We start from the raw sequence: 16,069 nt of genomic DNA, 5'->3' as shown, positions 1-16,069 counted from the left end.
TGTGGTCCACGCTAGGGGCCAGGAGGAGAGACTGAGGGAGCTTCCGCTCAAGATAGTGGAGAGGAGCTTTCGGTACTTGGGGATACAAGTGTCCAGGAACTGGGATGTCCTGCACAGACTCAACTTAACCCGGCTCGTGAAGCAGATGGAGGGAGAGTTTAAAAGGTGGGATATGCTCATGCTTTTACTGGCGGGACGGGTGCAGAAGATGACGGTCCTCCCCAGGTTCCTCTTCGTCTTTCAGTGCCTCCCCATTTTCATCCCCAAGTCCTTTTTTAAGCGGGTGAATAGGGTTGTTACGGGATTTGTGTGGGCGAATAAAACCCCACGAGTTAAAAGGACATTCTTGGAGCGTAGCCGGGGGTGTGGGGGAGGACTGGCTCTGCCGAACTCCTGCAACTATTATTGGGCGGCCAATGTGGCCATGATTGGGAAGTGGATGATGGAGGAGGGGGCGGCTGGAGGCGGCGTCATGCAAAGGCACCAGCCTAGAGGCACTAGTCATGGCTCCGCTGTGGCGCGATACACCACAAGTCCGGTGGTGACGGGGGCACTGAGGATTTGGGGGCAGTGGAGGAGACACAGGCAGGAGGAGGGGGCCTCTGTGTGGACCCCGATACAGAATAACCATAGATTTGCTCCGGGTAGGATGGATGTGGGGTTCCAAGGCTGGTATAGGGCAGGTATTAGGAGGATGGGGGACCTGTTTATCGACGGGACTTTCCCCAGCATGCAGGCGCTGGAGGGGAAGTGCGGCCTGCCCCCAGGGAATACGTTCAGGTACCTCCAGGTTCGAGACTTTCTTAGAAAATAGGTGGGGACATTTCCGCTGCTGCCCCCGCGTAGGATCCAGGACAGGGTGGTGTCTGGCTTCTGGGTAGGGGAGAGGAAGGTGTCGGACAAATATCAGGAGCTGCAGGAAATGGAAGAGGCCTCAGTGGAGGAGTTGAAGGGCAAGTGGGAGGAGGGGCTGGGTGAGGAGCTGGATGAGGGCTTGTGGGCCGACGCCCTGGGCAGGGCGAACTCCTCATCATGTGCCAGGCTCAGCTTAATTCAGTTTAAGGTGGTGCATCGGGCACATACAACGGCGGCAAGGATGAGTAAGTTTTTTTGGGTGGAGGACAGGTGCCCGAGATGTGCAGGGAGTCCGGCGAACTATGCCCATATGTTTTGGGCATGCCCGGCGACTAAAGAGTTCTGGCAGGGATTTGCGAGGGTGATGTCTAGGATTTTGGACACTCGAGTGAAGGCGAGTCCAACAGTAGCGATATTTGGGGTGTCGGAGGATCGGGAGTGCAGGAAGTGAAAGAGGCCGAGGTACTGGCCTTTGCCTCCCTGGTAGCCCGGAGACAGATCTTGTTAATGTGGAGGGACTCGAAACCCCTGAGTGTGGAGACCTGGGTTAGCGATATGGCGGGGTTCCTCATCCTGGAGCGAATAAAGTTTGCCTTGAGAGGGCCCTTGATGGGGTTTTCCTGGCGGTGGCAACCTTTCCTTGTCTTTCTCGGGGAGCAGTAATTGTCAGCAGCAGCAGCATCCTGGGGGGGGGGGGGGAGGAACCATTGATATAATGTAAGTTTTGTATAATGACAACACCCACCTGGTTTTGTTTAATAATCTTGTTTATTTTTATTTGTATTCTTTGTTATGAAAAAACGTTCGTTGGAAAAGCTTTAATAAAACATTTATTTAAAAAAATGTCAGCTGCTGTTTAATATTTTATGTTTCGATAGATCAACTGTGAGCAGATCTGCACTTTTATTCAAAATTTAAAAATAAAATAATTAAATGGATCTAACATCAAACTTACTGTGTTACATTTTTTACTTACAAGTGTTACGTTTTTTTCGCCCAGGGAAGGAAGCTGCAGTCAACTATTTTAACAGCAACATCACATGGCATCCCCCAGCTGATTCAATGCCCTAACTCGTGATCAGGCTGGCATCACCAACACAGCAGGTGACAGACAGCCTGAGTCCAACGTGTCAATGTCACAAGGGAAACAACCACATTACATTTTTCCCTGTTTGTTAAAGGTTAAAAACAACTGCCTCTGATAAGGAGAACCAGTCACTGTGGCTTGTCTGCAGAGTTGGCAGCAGGAGCTGGGGTGTTGCCTGGGAAGGAATCCCTGCTCACCATCAGCTTGTTGGAAATACCTGTCTCCCATTAGTTTAATAGGCAACGGCCTGATTGGCTAATGGGGCGAAACACCCGTGTGCAATTGGCTAGACCTCGAGCGAGGTCTAGCCAATTGGTCAGTCGGACCCCGCTCGCAGGGCGTATCCGCAGCCGATTGGCCGCTTCGCCGCGCAGCCAGTTGATTGGTCGGCGGGATGCGGCGAGGCGGCAGCTGATTGGCGAAGGACGGTGGGTGAGGGTGCGGATCACGTGCGGCTTTGTCGAGCTTTAACTGAGGGTCGAGTCCGGTAGTGTTTGATGTGAGGGAGCTGACATCGTCCACTTTTCTCTCCCCCCCGCCGGCTCGTCTCATCTCATCTCCGTGGCCATGCAGCATCCCGGCGGTGTCCTCCTCGCCCTTCTGCTCCTCGCAGGTATGCGTGTGGTCTTTGAACGGGGCAGCTGTGCGGGCGCCCGCTGGCCTAGTGAAGGGGAAAGCCTACTTGGGTGGGAGGGTGCTGACTGTCCGTCCGCCCGCTTGCAGCACGCCGGGCCTGACTTGACAGGCTTCCTGACAGCTTTTTTTCCCCACCTCTCCCGAGTGTTTTCTAGTTTTCTAAGAAGGGGTCGGAGCCGCTGTAAATGCGAAAGCAGCGACTGAGAATGGCTGTGGGTTTGCACTTTGCCTCTTTTCCAGTGAAATGCTTGCAATGGATGTTTCAGCTCACTTAACCCGTTATAGGCGTGGACACAAACGTGGAGCCTGAAATAAACAACAAATCTGTCCTCTCCGGAAGACCGAGGTCTTCTCGAGTGTTCCGACTGCGGGCATCTTTTTTCCACTTTTGCTTCTGATTTTGGGGTTTCAAAAGCTCAGCTTTTGCTTTCATTTTGGGGTTTATGTATTTTTTCCCTCTAATTCAAGCTCTTTTATTTCCAATTTTCTTACACTTGGAGCTGATTTTAGTAATATACCCGTTGTGGGGCAAACTAGAATGGGAAGTCACAGATGTAGGTTAAGAGGTGGTAGATTTATAACTGAGATGAGGAGGGGCTATTTCTCGTAGAGGGTGGTGAATTTGTGGAACTTGCTGCCCAGGAGTCTGATCATTTAAATGGTTTAAAGAAGGAGACATTTTTCTGATTTATTTTTTAAAAATTGGGTAGAGGGTTTCCACTGGTTTCCTCCCACAGTCCAAACATGTGCAGGTTAGGTGGATTGGCTATGCTAAATTGCCCTTAGTGTTGGGTGGGGTTATGGGGATAGGTGTGGACCTCTTTCCAAGAGCCGGCGCAGACTCGATGTGCCAAATGGCCTCCTTCTGCACTGTACAGTCTAGAAGTGGTGTAATATCCTAGAATACCTAAGTGCAGAAGGAGGCCATTCTGCCAATTGAGTTTACACTGACTCTGAAAGAGGACTCTACCTAAGCCACTTCCCCACCCAATCACTCCTTAACCTAACTACAGAACCCTGGGCACTTTAAGGGGCAAGTGATCATGGCCAATCCACCTTTTTTTAAATTTAGAGTACCCAATTTTGTTGTCCAAGGGCAATTTGGTGTGGCCAATCCACCTAACCTGCACATCTTTGGGTTGTGGTGGTGAGGCCCACAAAGACTCTGGGAGAATGTGCAAACTCCACAGACAGTGGGCTGAGATTGAACCCAGGTCCTCTGTGCCATAGGCAGCAGTGCTAACCACTGTGCTGCCCTGGCCAATTCACCTAACCTGAACAGCTTTAGACTGGGATGAAACTAGAGCACCCAGAGGAAACCCCCACAGACATGGGGAGAATGTGTTCAGTCACCCGAGGTTGGATTTGAACCTAGATCCTGGTGCTGAGACAGCAGTGCTAACCACTGTCACTGTGCTGCCCTTATATCTGCAGTTGTACCCATGACATCTGAAGGGAAGTTGTGATCTTGATTTGTGCTGCTATGGCAGTTCAGACATTTCATCTGTTCCTTTTATTTTACAAGGGTACTGCATTGTGTACATGGCAAGTGACTAAGACTAGATTAAATATCAAGCATTTTGTAGAACAAAAGCAAAACCCTGTGGATGATGAAAATAAGTCCTGGGAGAAAACCCCTGGAGTTGGCAACATCTGTGGAGTGATGAGAAACTGAATGAAATATGACTCCGAAGCATTTCATATAGATAGAATCCATCTATATGAAACCATCTTGTTTGATATCACTACCAAGGCAAAGTCAAAGAAATGAAATTCTGAAAATGCCTTTAATTCTATCGTGGACCTATTGTCCGGCGCCCCACACATTGTATGAATTCTGAAGAAGGATCGTTCATCCTTGGCTTTAGTATATTCACTACTTTGGAATGCCGGTCCATTTTGTCAAATGACTTAATTCTGTTTCTGACCCCCTCTTGTAGTGAGCATTCTTTGTATTGTAATTATAACTCTACAAACCTGACTGCCCTCGGTAAGTGATGCTTTTGTGGATGTGGTGTAACCCAAGTGGAGTCCCATCCAGCAATTACTTCTGTTGCACAGGATTGCAAAAGTAATCTTTTGTTATCAGTCATGATCTACAAGCTGAATTTATGCAGATTGGCTAAAGTGTCTATATGGCTGTTCCTGAGCACTTTTCAAATATTTTTCAGGACTTTCACTTACTGAAGCAGTAGAGGTTGAAGTCCATGACAAGGATAGCAAAACTTGCATATATGCTGTACTGTCTGTCAACTTCACCATCCTTTATGAAGGAAATGGGACAACGGTAGGTATGCAGTTGATTTACTGTGCACATCATGCAGACGAGGAGATTTGCCGGTTTATTCTCACCTGTGCAAGTTCAGCTGCTGCCATGTGGTCTTGACATCCTGGCTTAGAGCAAATTTTAGCCAGGTTTTGGCTCCTGGTTACTCTCCAGGGATGCATTGTGAATGTTTGATTTTTATCAGCTGTAATGGTCTGTTTGTCAAATAGACTGGCAATCAGTGGTCACTTGAGACTATTGAGGCCTGAAACCATATTCTCCTTTTTTGGGGGAAAGACAAAGGGAAGGATATCTTCACTTGGCACTGTGTACAATATGACTGGTACCATGTGTAAAATATGACCATTAATAAAACAATTGTGGTTCCTGTGTGGTCAGTATTGAGGAAAACCATGTGTAAGTAGCTCTGTTAGCCTGAGTAACTACTTGCAAGGTGGCATATGGAAAGATGCAGTCATGTCTTTGTTAATGCAAGTAGTAAGGTGATGTGCAGATTGTTCTGCCTGCCAGGAAAGGTAAAGTTCCTGAATTGCTGGCAAAAAATGTTTAATCTTTTTTTTGATGGGGTTCAAACTATTTGTTTAAGTAGTCCTATTTCAGATGTGATTTGACACCAGTAGAGTACAGTAGATAGGAATGATTTGAACTGGGGGTATATAAACTAAAATAATATTGTGCATACAGTCTTCAATTTAGATATCCAAGATGGTTTTCTTAAAATTGAAACTTCAAAGTTCGGAGAAATAACAGATATACTATGTTTCTTATGCTAGAATTGAGCACATCTTTGCTTGCTGAGTCAGCACTACCATTTAGAACTTTCAGTCATAGGTTGTAAACAAGATAGATTTCTTCAATCCTGGCAGAAGCTTTGTCTTTAATGCAGCATCTATTTTCAATATGTAATAAAATACCATCTTTCACCCATAACGTGTTGACAGTGCCCCTTTCACAAACTACTTTAGAGCATGAGAGGGTGGCAGAAGTGTAGATTAGGGTTTCAGTGATGGGCTGGAGAGGCTATGATCCTCCACATTTGAATGGTTAATATTTAAACTATCCCTAGGCTATACTGATCCCCGATGGTTTGCCTGTCTAAGCCCAGGTTCTGATCCAGTGTTGAGCAGTAATTTTGCTAGTTATGGAAGATCTGTTTTTAAACCATGCCCATGTTTTTCATCTGTGACTAAGCTGCATAACATACATGCATCCAAGTGGAAGGCAGGTGCTAACGGGAAAAACAGCAAGTGCTTGTTAAAATGACTGTTGTTCGTTCCGTGATCCATTTGTGACTGACAAACTAGCAACTTTAGGTGAGCGGAAGCTCTACTCTGATGCTGACTTTGTTGTAGACTGGCCTGAACTTTGCCTGGGATTTTACAACAGTTGCAGGCCATTTAGGCCATTATGTTCTGGCTTCGAACAAGAATACAACTATATTTCAGTATTATCTACATATACCAATATTCAGAATGAATAGTGGCTATATTTGTTTAGTTATGACTGAATTGAAGTTGAAAATCATGGATTGATCAAAACCTCACTAGTTAACCACTTGGTGTATTCTAGTTTTTTTAATGAGAATTTGCAGCTTTTATGCTATCCCTAACCAATGGTGTTAATACATCCTTGGGAAGGGGATGCAATATAGCTAGAGTTTTTTTGCACTTGTCACTGGATATCTAAACTAAATTTAATCCATTTCATTTTCCTCATTTCTTTATCCAGGAAAATGCAACTTTTCCATTACCAAATTCAGTATCATCTAATGGAAGCATATGTGGTGGCAACAATTCAGCTCCTTTGTTGAAAATGGGCTTTGGAACTGGTCACTCCTTGAGCTTAAACTTCTCTCATTCTACTGGAGAATTTAGAGGAGATGTACTGATTTTCACTTACAACACCAGTGATGCAAAACGTTTTCCTGGAGCAAAAAACAAGAGTATGGATTTATTATCTTGTTTGTATAGATTAAGGCGATTGTGGCAGTGACATGTGGCTATGTTTTAAGATAACCAGGGGGAATAGTTCAGCTGTATATTGCTGAGCTATGTAGTTCAAAATAATCCCAGTCAGTAGATGTCTTAAACTGAGTTGATGTGTTCATCTGTTGCTGATGCCCTTGTTTTTGTGAAAAAATCAATTGGGGCTCTTTTCCTGTTCAGTCAACTTTGCACTTGAGGCAGGTGTGGGGCACTAAAGCATTAATGTGCTTCACAATCTATTAATCAACATAGGCAAAGGTGCAGTTATGTCTTTGTTAATGCAGGTACTAAGCTGATCATTGTTTAGCGATGTCAGCCAAATTAGATTTGGTTGGTAGCTCAGCTCGCCAGAATAGAGTTGTAGGTTGAAGCCTGACTTGAGATTTGAACCTATGTTCTAGCATGCACCCAAGTTAAATGCAGAATTTGTGGTGACATGAGAATTGTCATCCTAAACAAAGATCATCTGCCAGTTTGTCACCTCACAATTGCATGGCACTATTGGAAGAATGAGTTGCCTGGCTATCCAATGCCACAAACAAAGCTCTGCTGATTTTTTTTTTCTTTTTTTCTCCTTATAACCAGTTTTGCGCAGGTGGTGATTTGAAATGCTTGTCCAGAATTGATCAAATTAGGGTTTCTGCTCCCATTATCCTTTTTCAGGCAGTGTTCAGACTTCTTTCATGCTCTGGGTGAAAACATTTCCCCTTGAATCACTCTAGACATAGAACATACAGTGCAGAAGGAGGCCATTCGGCCCATCGAGTCTGCACCGACCCACTTAAACCCTCATTTCCACCCTATCCCTGTAACCCAATAACCCCATCTAACCTTTTTTGGTCACTAAGGGCAATTTATCATGGCCAATCCACCAAACCTGCATATCTTTGGACTGTGGGAAGAAACGGCGCACCCGGTGGAAACCCATGCAGACCTGGGGAGAACGTGCAGACTCCACACATCTTGCCTTAAATCTATGCCCCCTTAAGGGGATTTGGGCTCCCTTGCCTGCTCTATCTAGCCTACACGCTACACTTCAATGGAGTTCCCTCTCTGCCTGCCTGTGCATTGAGAGAAACAGTTTTTGGTTTGGGCAGCACACATTCGATTGATACCTTTTTCAAATTGAGCAACCGTTTACTTAACCATATTCTCATTGGGGTATATGTTTTCAGATTTATGCCATTTTATACTGCACAAGACTAATGTTATGGAATAGCCAGGTCTCTACATCCTTTCAATTGCCACTTCATTGGATCTGTAATAAAATTGAGATGAAATGTTCCATGAATTCAATGTGGCGGCATTGTTCTTGGTGATTATTTCTCTCTGGATTGGCTTCTTGGCACATTCCAACAAAATTGGGGCAGCTGGGAACAGCTTTGGTGAAGGTAGGATGCACTTGATAAACATTTGGCAAGTTTCTTTTTTCCCTTGGTATAAGAGAATTTGAGTGGCACTGGCTTTACAGCGCCAGGGTCCCAGGTTCGATTCATGGCTTGGGTCACTGTGGTGTCTGCACGTTCTCGTGTCTGCGTGGGTTTCCTCGGTGCTCCGGTTTCCTCCCACAAGTTCCGAAAGACGTGCATGTTAGGTGAATTGGACATTCTGAATTCTCAGTGTACCTGAACAGGTGCTGGAATGTGGCGATTAGGGGCTTTTCACAGTAACTTCATTGCAGTGTTAATGTAAGCCTACTTGTGACAATAAAAGATTATTACTATTTGACATTTCACTGTACTTGCTAGTGACTGATATTATCTGTTCTACCTTTTCTTGTAGGTGTAAAACATGTGGCTGTGAATTCTCTAATGGATTCCACACCACTTCACACAATTTACACATGTAGAAGTGTTAAAGCTATTGCAAGTGAAGCAGTTGTCATGGTTTTTTGGAATGTTAGCATTCAGGCCTTCGTGGAAAATGGAACAATTGGCAAAAACGGTAGGAAAATATTCCATTGTTTTTAATTATCTTTACTATTCAGCTGGACCCAAACTAGGTCATGCTGATATGTTAGATTCCAGTGTTTATAATGGTCCTGACACTGCTCTTGAGCTTTACAAAAATTGTAATTGATTAATCAAATGGGAGTTTTGTCTTGTACATAAAACAATTTGTGCTGCAAACTTAAGCCATACATTAAGTACATTGACTATATAGCTGGCTGATTATGGATTGGATTCCCACTTTGTTCACCCCTGCCCCATAGCCACAGCACTGGGGTCTCTGGACAGTCACAAAACTATACTGAAAAAAGCTGTGTCCCAAACTTTTTGTTCTCTTCCTCTACATTGCTCCTGGTTGGCTACTCTCTAGCCAGTTATTTCTCATTATTGCATTGGGCACTTCCTCTCCTATTGCTTATAGTCGATGGCATACTGGCGTTCAGTTCTTAAAATCTCATTGTGTTAAACCGTAGAAAATTAACAAGCATTCATTGAAATGAAAACTACCCTTTGCAGGACAAGCTTGCGTAACTGGATGTTTGAAGATGCTTAGCCAGTGCTAACTGACTAGTAACTAATCTTAGTGTTTGAGCAAACTGACCTATTAATCTTTTTTCAAGAATCCTTCTGTAAGGCAGATTTGCCCACCACAGTAGCACCTATTACAACACGGACAACCCCAATTGTGCCAACCCCTGTCCCAACTAAACCTCCACCAGAGCTACCAGCAGTGGGCAACTATACCATTAAGAATGGAAGTGATCCTTGTCTCCTTGCCAGTATGGGACTGCAGCTAAATATTACCTATACCGAGAACAAGGTATTTATATTTTCCTACATTCTATCTCAGTTTGCATTACCAATCAATCGCTAACCACTTTTTCTTCCTCAGACGCATTCGGTTAATATTGATTCCAATTCTACTGCAAGTGGACAATGTGGGGATAAAGATGCAACCCTGGTTCTAGAAGATATGGACACAACTATTCAGTTTCATTTCATTGTGGTAAGTGTTGGATAGTACTTTCAATGCAACATGTAATTTTATTTTATACAGCACCATTTTGGGCTCTTAACTTTGAAAATTTGAGCTGGATGTAGGATGAGGTAATAAATGGCATGATTGCCAATCCGAGGGGTTAATTTGGAGGGCTGAAAGTCCGTTTTAACTTTGGAGTGAGCATTTCTGATCTGGATTTAGTATTGTGGGTCTAGAAGCCCATGTCAACAGTGTCGTTGTACAGATTTGGGTGAGCTAATTATCTGGGACAGTGTTTATTGACCAGCCTTCTCCCTAGCTCGGGGACACGACCTATTGATGTCCACAGCTGTTTTGTTATTTGGGGACAGACTCCAATTGAAATTGACCACCTTGGTCTGTATGTCTTTATCCCATGTGATTTTCTGGGCCATTCTTTTTTATATTGTGCCCTATGCCAGAATAATGCTTATTTCTTTGTTTTAGGACCAATCAAAATTCTTCTTGAAGGAGGTGAAGGCTAACGTAAGCTTGGTTATAAATGGTTCCCGTAAGTATTGGCTGTTGGTAACTAGAAGATTTTTACTGCCTTCAATCTATTGCTCTTTTTCCATCTAAAGTGTATTTTCTCAGGACTGAGTTGAATTGAACCTGTACTCCAGGGTGATGACTATGCTTTTTTAAAAGCTATTTAGCCATTTCTGATCCTCCTGTGTAAATCTTGTATCTCTTGGAATAGAACTATGTTTTAATAATTGCAGCCATTTCAGTGTTTTTTCCAAGTTGTCAAATACACTTGGATAAAATCCATTTTTCTAGCTAAATGGCTTTGCTAGTTAGTTTAAAAAAAAAAAACTAAAAACTTAAAAAAAACTGAATTGTTTCTGGTTCCTCTGATAATGAATGCAGTAACTGTAGCTTTCATACACTCAATCCATGTGAAGTAGTGGATCATCTGTCTTCCCCAACCATTCCAAAACGCTAACTGTAATTGTGATCCTAAAGAGTTTTGCATGTTGTCTGGCTTAGGTCCAAGTTGTGGGATATTTGGTCCAATAGACTTTGAACCAATTTGAATCCCTCATTTCATATTAGTTAATTTCTGAGCTCTAGTTGGTATATAGTGGTTACCAGAAATTGTGCAGATAGGGTGTGGCTTTTACTTTTTGCATATTCACACTAAAATTGAATGCCCCAGTTAATGATGGATGAAGATTTTTGACTTCCACTTTTTCCTTTGAATTGGCTGTCAAGTGACATTACTTTTTTTTTGTTGTTGCAGGAACTGCACTTAACAGCAACAATAGCAATCTGAGGTTTTGGCAGGCATTTGTTGGAAGCTCGTATATGTGCCACAAGGAGCAGAGCATAGTGGTCACTGACCAATTGGTTATTAATGCCTTTAACGTTTGGGTCCAACCATTTCAGGTGAAGAATGGAACTTTCTCCAGAGGTAAATAACTAACTTTGTTAAATAATTCTAACTCCATATCTAGATGGTACCATCTTTTTTGTTCAACTTGTCATAACATCTTGCAACATTTTGCTTTTCCTGATCTAACTGGAATTGAAACTTTATGACCTGAAACTAAGACATCTGTTTTTTGCTCTGTTCAATCTATAACTGTTTGCCACCCCTTGGTAACCCTGACATTTGTTTTTGTAGTCTCATTGGTGTCCCTGTAGAAATAGTTTTTATTGGAAATTCTGGCAAGGCCAACTTAAGCCATTTACTACTCCTTGCTTAATGTTGAGACTAACATGATTATTCTGTAATTGGATTAGTGACATAATTAACAACGGGCTACTTGTCCAGAGGCATCCAGTGATATGACTTTCAGGAAAAATTAACTACACCACACTTTTATTTGTAGTGTATGGTTTTCTATTTGAGTCATAATTGGTGATTAATCTGATTTTTTTTTTTTTTTGATCCACAGCTGAAGAGTGTTCTCTGGATGATGACAGCATTCTTATCCCTGTTGTAGTTGGTGCAGCTCTGGCAGGCTTAATTGTGATTGTTGTGATTGCTTATATGATTGGTAGAAGAAAAAGCTACGCTGGATACCAAACACTCTAAATTGGTTTTGATTCTCCCAATGCAAAGTGATATGATTAAATTGCTGTTCACTGTCACGGGTGCAAGTGCTTGCCTCTGCACTTCTCCTCTGCAATTGCACTACGCTCTTGCCAAGTCTCGGAGGCAGTGGACTTGCACCCACACTTGATACAGATGAAATGTTGGTATGTATTGCTGGCATTGAGAAATTTGTCTGACATGGCATTGCTGCCAGTGTTCCTTCAAAGGTAACTTTTTAAATTGGCAAGTTTGTCGTTAACTACTCCTTGAAACTAACACAATCACTAATTTGCCAGCACTACCAACATTTCTACCAATAACTTAATGAATATGAAATCTAAAATGGAACATGTATTTACAAAGATCTCATGTAGCTTGTTTGGCTGTATTGTGGAAGACTGTATAAATGTTAATAGTTTGTGTGTATATAAGAGTTAGCAAATACTATGCTGCATAGAGAACTTTTCAGTTGGGTGCCTTGGATTGTGGAAAGAATTCTCATTCTGTTCTAATTGGCATGTGCAAAAGTATCTAATGTTGACCACTAATTTTCTAATTTGGGGGATCTGGAGTTTTTCACACTGCACTCTCGACACTGTGAAATTTTGAAAGTTGACTTTTATCTTTGAAATTAAAGCGTGGAGAGGTTTCTCCTAAGTTTCTTTTATTCCTGTGCCTCATTTGTATGTAAAGTTTAACTCCACTTGGCTTTATAATAAAAAAAAACTTCCTGTAAGCTCATGTAGCATTTTATTTGGGGCTGAGGAATGTAAAGGTTGCATTTTGTAACTGTAAATTTCCCATTCATCTCCACGTGGTTGAACATGTTTTTAACATATGGATAATGCATTTATTGCCCATTCTCAGTACAGTAGAGTGGTGTAGTACAAGTCAACCATACTTTGAGCCTCATACTAGCTTTATTTCCAGGTATAATAGATTTCATACTGGTGGTGTCGATTGCTAGTCCTGTGATATCCCTACTTTTTTTCACCTTATGGTGACACCTGCTTGTGACTTCACAAATCTTTTGTTCCTGTAATTGTTCCAATTAGTTTTAAAGTGACCAGGGCCCTTTGTGCCTTTAATTATTGAAAAGCAGGAAACGCTAAGTTGCTACAATTAATTAACTTGGAAACTTCAGGGTAGCATTAGCACTGCTGCCTCCCGGCTCTGGGTCACTGTCAGTATGGAATTTGCACATTCTCCCTGTGTTTGGGTTGTGGGGCCGAAACCCACACAAACACAAGATGTGCAGGCTAGGTGGATTGGCCATGCTAAATTGCCCCTTAATTGGAAAAAATGAATTGGGTACTCTAAAATTTTTTTTTTTTTTTAAACTTGGAAACTGCATGTTACGAGGCTGCGACAGCTAAAACCAGCAAGGCAGGAAGGTATTTGTGGAAATCTATAGGCAACTTTTAATTCTTGACTAGCTTGACATGTTTTGTATAGCTGTTTCCAAATTTGAAATGCACATCTGAAAAGTGCATAAATTTGAACAAATCCTGACACCCATTGAAATAGATACTGATTATTCTGCAATTACAGGCTTTTGCATGCACCAGATGAATTGTGATCAGTTGCATTCAAATCTTCTAACTGCATTCTTGCATTCTTGCTTTAAGTTCAATCTTGGCATTTGCTTGCTAACCTACCAATTCCAAAGCACTAACATGAACTGCACAAATGGGGACAACTATGACTTTTGTATTCAGTGCAGTCAGATTTAGTAATGAGTTTGACTTTTTATTTATCTAAAACACTAGTGTGAAGTAGATTTTTTGCTTGACTTGTTTTTAGATTAACAATTCTTTGCAAAAGATGTATTAAACCATGCTTTTTTGAAGTGTACCAATAAGCTGGCATACTTTCCTAACTTACTGCACTGAATAATGCACTTCAAAGCTCAAGCATTGGGACTAGTTGCCTTTCTGAAAATATTACTTCGAAAATGGGAATTTCTTATAGAATCTTGGGTACAGCTCAACTTAACTGAGCAATTTAAAATGGGCTTTTTGGGGATATGCCTTGTGATTTAAAGGATCTTTGGGGTTTTCCCTCTGCTTTGGTTACTGACATCACCAACTTTTATCTAATTTCTTCAAATCCAGCTGAAGACTGCAAAACAAATGAGAACTACATCGTACCCATTGTAGTCGGAGCAGTGTTGGGAGCGATAATTTTGATTGTGCTGGTGATCTACATCATTGGTCGTAGGCAGAATCGCAGTGGTGCATACGAGTAGTTCTAAATTCAGTTCTAGGAATGTTCAACTAAACAATGCTTGCAAATGTAAAGTAAGCTGTAAACAATTCTAAAAATTAAGGTATGATGAATGGTATTGTAAAGCCTTGCCATATAAAATTCCGAGCACTTGTAAATTTTGCTACATTTCTGCGATCAATTTTACAGGATGGTACACAAACCCTTGTGCAACCCTTTTTTTCAATCCTTGGAATGATCCATGTTTTGTGGTGGCTGGATAAATTTGAGAAACCTGATTTTTTTTTTTTTTTTTTTTTGGCTTGTGAATTTTAAAAAAAGGCTACAGTAGGAATACTGATGTATTAATTGCAATTTTCTGTATCCATAAAATAACACTACTTTGAGAAATAACACCACAAAGCGCTTCATAATATGGTATAAATTACAGGCATTTCTCTTGCCATTGGTACTTTGCCTACCTATACAATTGCTAGTCAAGTAAGTATTCTGGATCTCATGCTATTAAATTAGACTAATGCCATTGATTCTTGGTCAAAAGTTCAACTTGTGAAAGTTACCTAGCTATAATTTCTTTGCATCTTCAAAGTCTCACTTGTCATGCTTCTGTGAGCTAACCCAAGTACATTGACAGTTTGATCAGATCAAAATGCACGAAGACATCTGCGACTTCTTGCCTACAGTCAGGTTTCTAGTGTCACAATTTAATTATGGTTCTAGCACCCACTTTATTTCTGAGCCATGTCTTGTTTTGAATGCTTTGTAACCTAACAAACAGCTTTGCTTCTTGGTAATGACCATATTGTGTACAAATTGGACTTGTGCACTGGGCCTATTAATAATCCTTGTCATTATATCTTATATAATTGGACGAAGAAAGAGCCAGACTGGCTACCAATCTGTCTAATCGTTCCTTTTTTAAATTTTTTATTTGTCACACTTGCTGTTTACTGTCTGTGCCATCTCGCCAGATATTTTTGGATGGAATTAAATCCTGACTAACTTTGCACTAATTTTGTTATGCGTGATCCTACACTTAATACCTTCACCATTAATGAAGGTGAGTTGATTTTCTTTCTCCATTGCTTTTGCAAGTAGCATAGAACTTTTCACTCTTACTCCAGGTTTGTGGATAGGCCAAATATATCTGCTAAACTCCATTATATAGTTAACTCCTCCAGGATGTAAATTTTTGGCTTGGGCTGCAAGCTCCGATGCAGAAAACTGCTTGTGTGCAGTAAATTGATAAATGAGCAATAAATGGAAACTTCAATTGTCACAACAACCCCAATGTTTGAATTATTTCTGTATCTAGAATATTTACATATTAAAATAGCTCCCCATCAATTTCAAACACCTCTTGCAGCATCCACAATTTTTATGACCTATAACAATAACAAACGAGCAATTTTTGCTTAAGAATGCTGACTAGCCTGTCACTTCCCTTCTCTTCTCTTCTCCCTCTTTCCCCCCCCCCCCCCTTTGCCAAGTCATAATTAGATATGCTCCTACTGAGGGAGAGCCATGATTGCTGTCTAGTTGGCAATACCTGAAAAAGTGGATATTTGAGGACAAGATAAGCTATTGGGCATTTTGGAGAACTGAGGTGTATAGCTAAAGCTTACTTCAACATTTTCACCAGCAGAGGAAGCAATACAAGTTGTAGAAAGGAGTAACATGGGGCGAAATTCTCCGGTATCGGCGCGATGTCCGCCGACTGGTGCCCAAAATGGTGCAAATCTGTCGGGCATCGCGCTGCCCCAAAGATGCGGAATGCTCTGCATCTTGGGGGGCCGAGCCCCAACCTTAAGGCGCTCGGCCCGTGCCGGACGAATTTCCGCCCCACCAGCTGGTGGAAAAGGCCTTTGGTGCCCCGCCAGCTGGCGCGGAAATGACATCTCCGGGCGGCGCATGCGCGGGAGCGTTAGCGGCCGCTGATGGCATTCCCGTGCAGTGGAGGGAGTCTCTTCCGCTCCGCCATGGTG

General features: G+C 42.2%; 1 protein-coding gene across 2 annotated transcripts; it reads left to right on the top strand.

Annotated features, from left to right (window-relative positions):
- Positions 1–2,375: 2,375 nt before the first annotated feature.
- Positions 2,376–15,369, top strand: LOC140421133 (lysosome-associated membrane glycoprotein 2-like). 2 transcript variants are annotated; one of them, XM_072505564.1, is made up of 9 exons: positions 2,376–2,555; positions 4,750–4,865; positions 6,594–6,807; positions 8,633–8,794; positions 9,420–9,619; positions 9,692–9,805; positions 10,265–10,328; positions 11,061–11,231; positions 13,973–15,369. In XM_072505564.1, the coding sequence occupies exons 1-9, from the start codon at positions 2,510–2,512 to the stop codon at positions 14,104–14,106; spliced, it is 1,221 nt and encodes a 406-aa protein (XP_072361665.1). In that variant the 5' UTR covers positions 2,376–2,509; the 3' UTR covers positions 14,107–15,369. The 2 variants fall into 2 exon arrangements, with proteins under 2 accessions (XP_072361665.1, XP_072361664.1); XM_072505563.1 differs by lacking the exon at positions 13,973–15,369 and adding an exon at positions 11,719–12,594 and having other exon boundaries at positions 2,378–2,555.
- The last annotated feature ends 700 nt before the right edge of the window (positions 15,370–16,069 follow it).

Source organism: Scyliorhinus torazame, chromosome 5 (assembly GCF_047496885.1).
Source record: "Scyliorhinus torazame isolate Kashiwa2021f chromosome 5, sScyTor2.1, whole genome shotgun sequence".
NCBI lineage: Eukaryota > Metazoa > Chordata > Chondrichthyes > Carcharhiniformes > Scyliorhinidae > Scyliorhinus > Scyliorhinus torazame.
The sequence above is the reverse complement of the archived record's forward strand: the minus strand, read 5'-3'. Positions and strand labels throughout refer to the sequence as shown.

Coding starts and splice junctions, on each gene's coding strand:
- LOC140421133 (XM_072505563.1), top strand. CDS start 2,510: ATGCAGCATCCCGGCGGTGTCCTCCTCGCCCTTCTGCTCCTCGCAG. Junction 9,806..10,264: donor TTCAGTTTCATTTCATTGTG/GTAAGTGTTGGA, acceptor TCTTTGTTTTAG/GACCAATCAAAATTCTTCTT. Junction 11,232..11,718: donor GAATGGAACTTTCTCCAGAG/GTAAATAACTAA, acceptor TTTGATCCACAG/CTGAAGAGTGTTCTCTGGAT.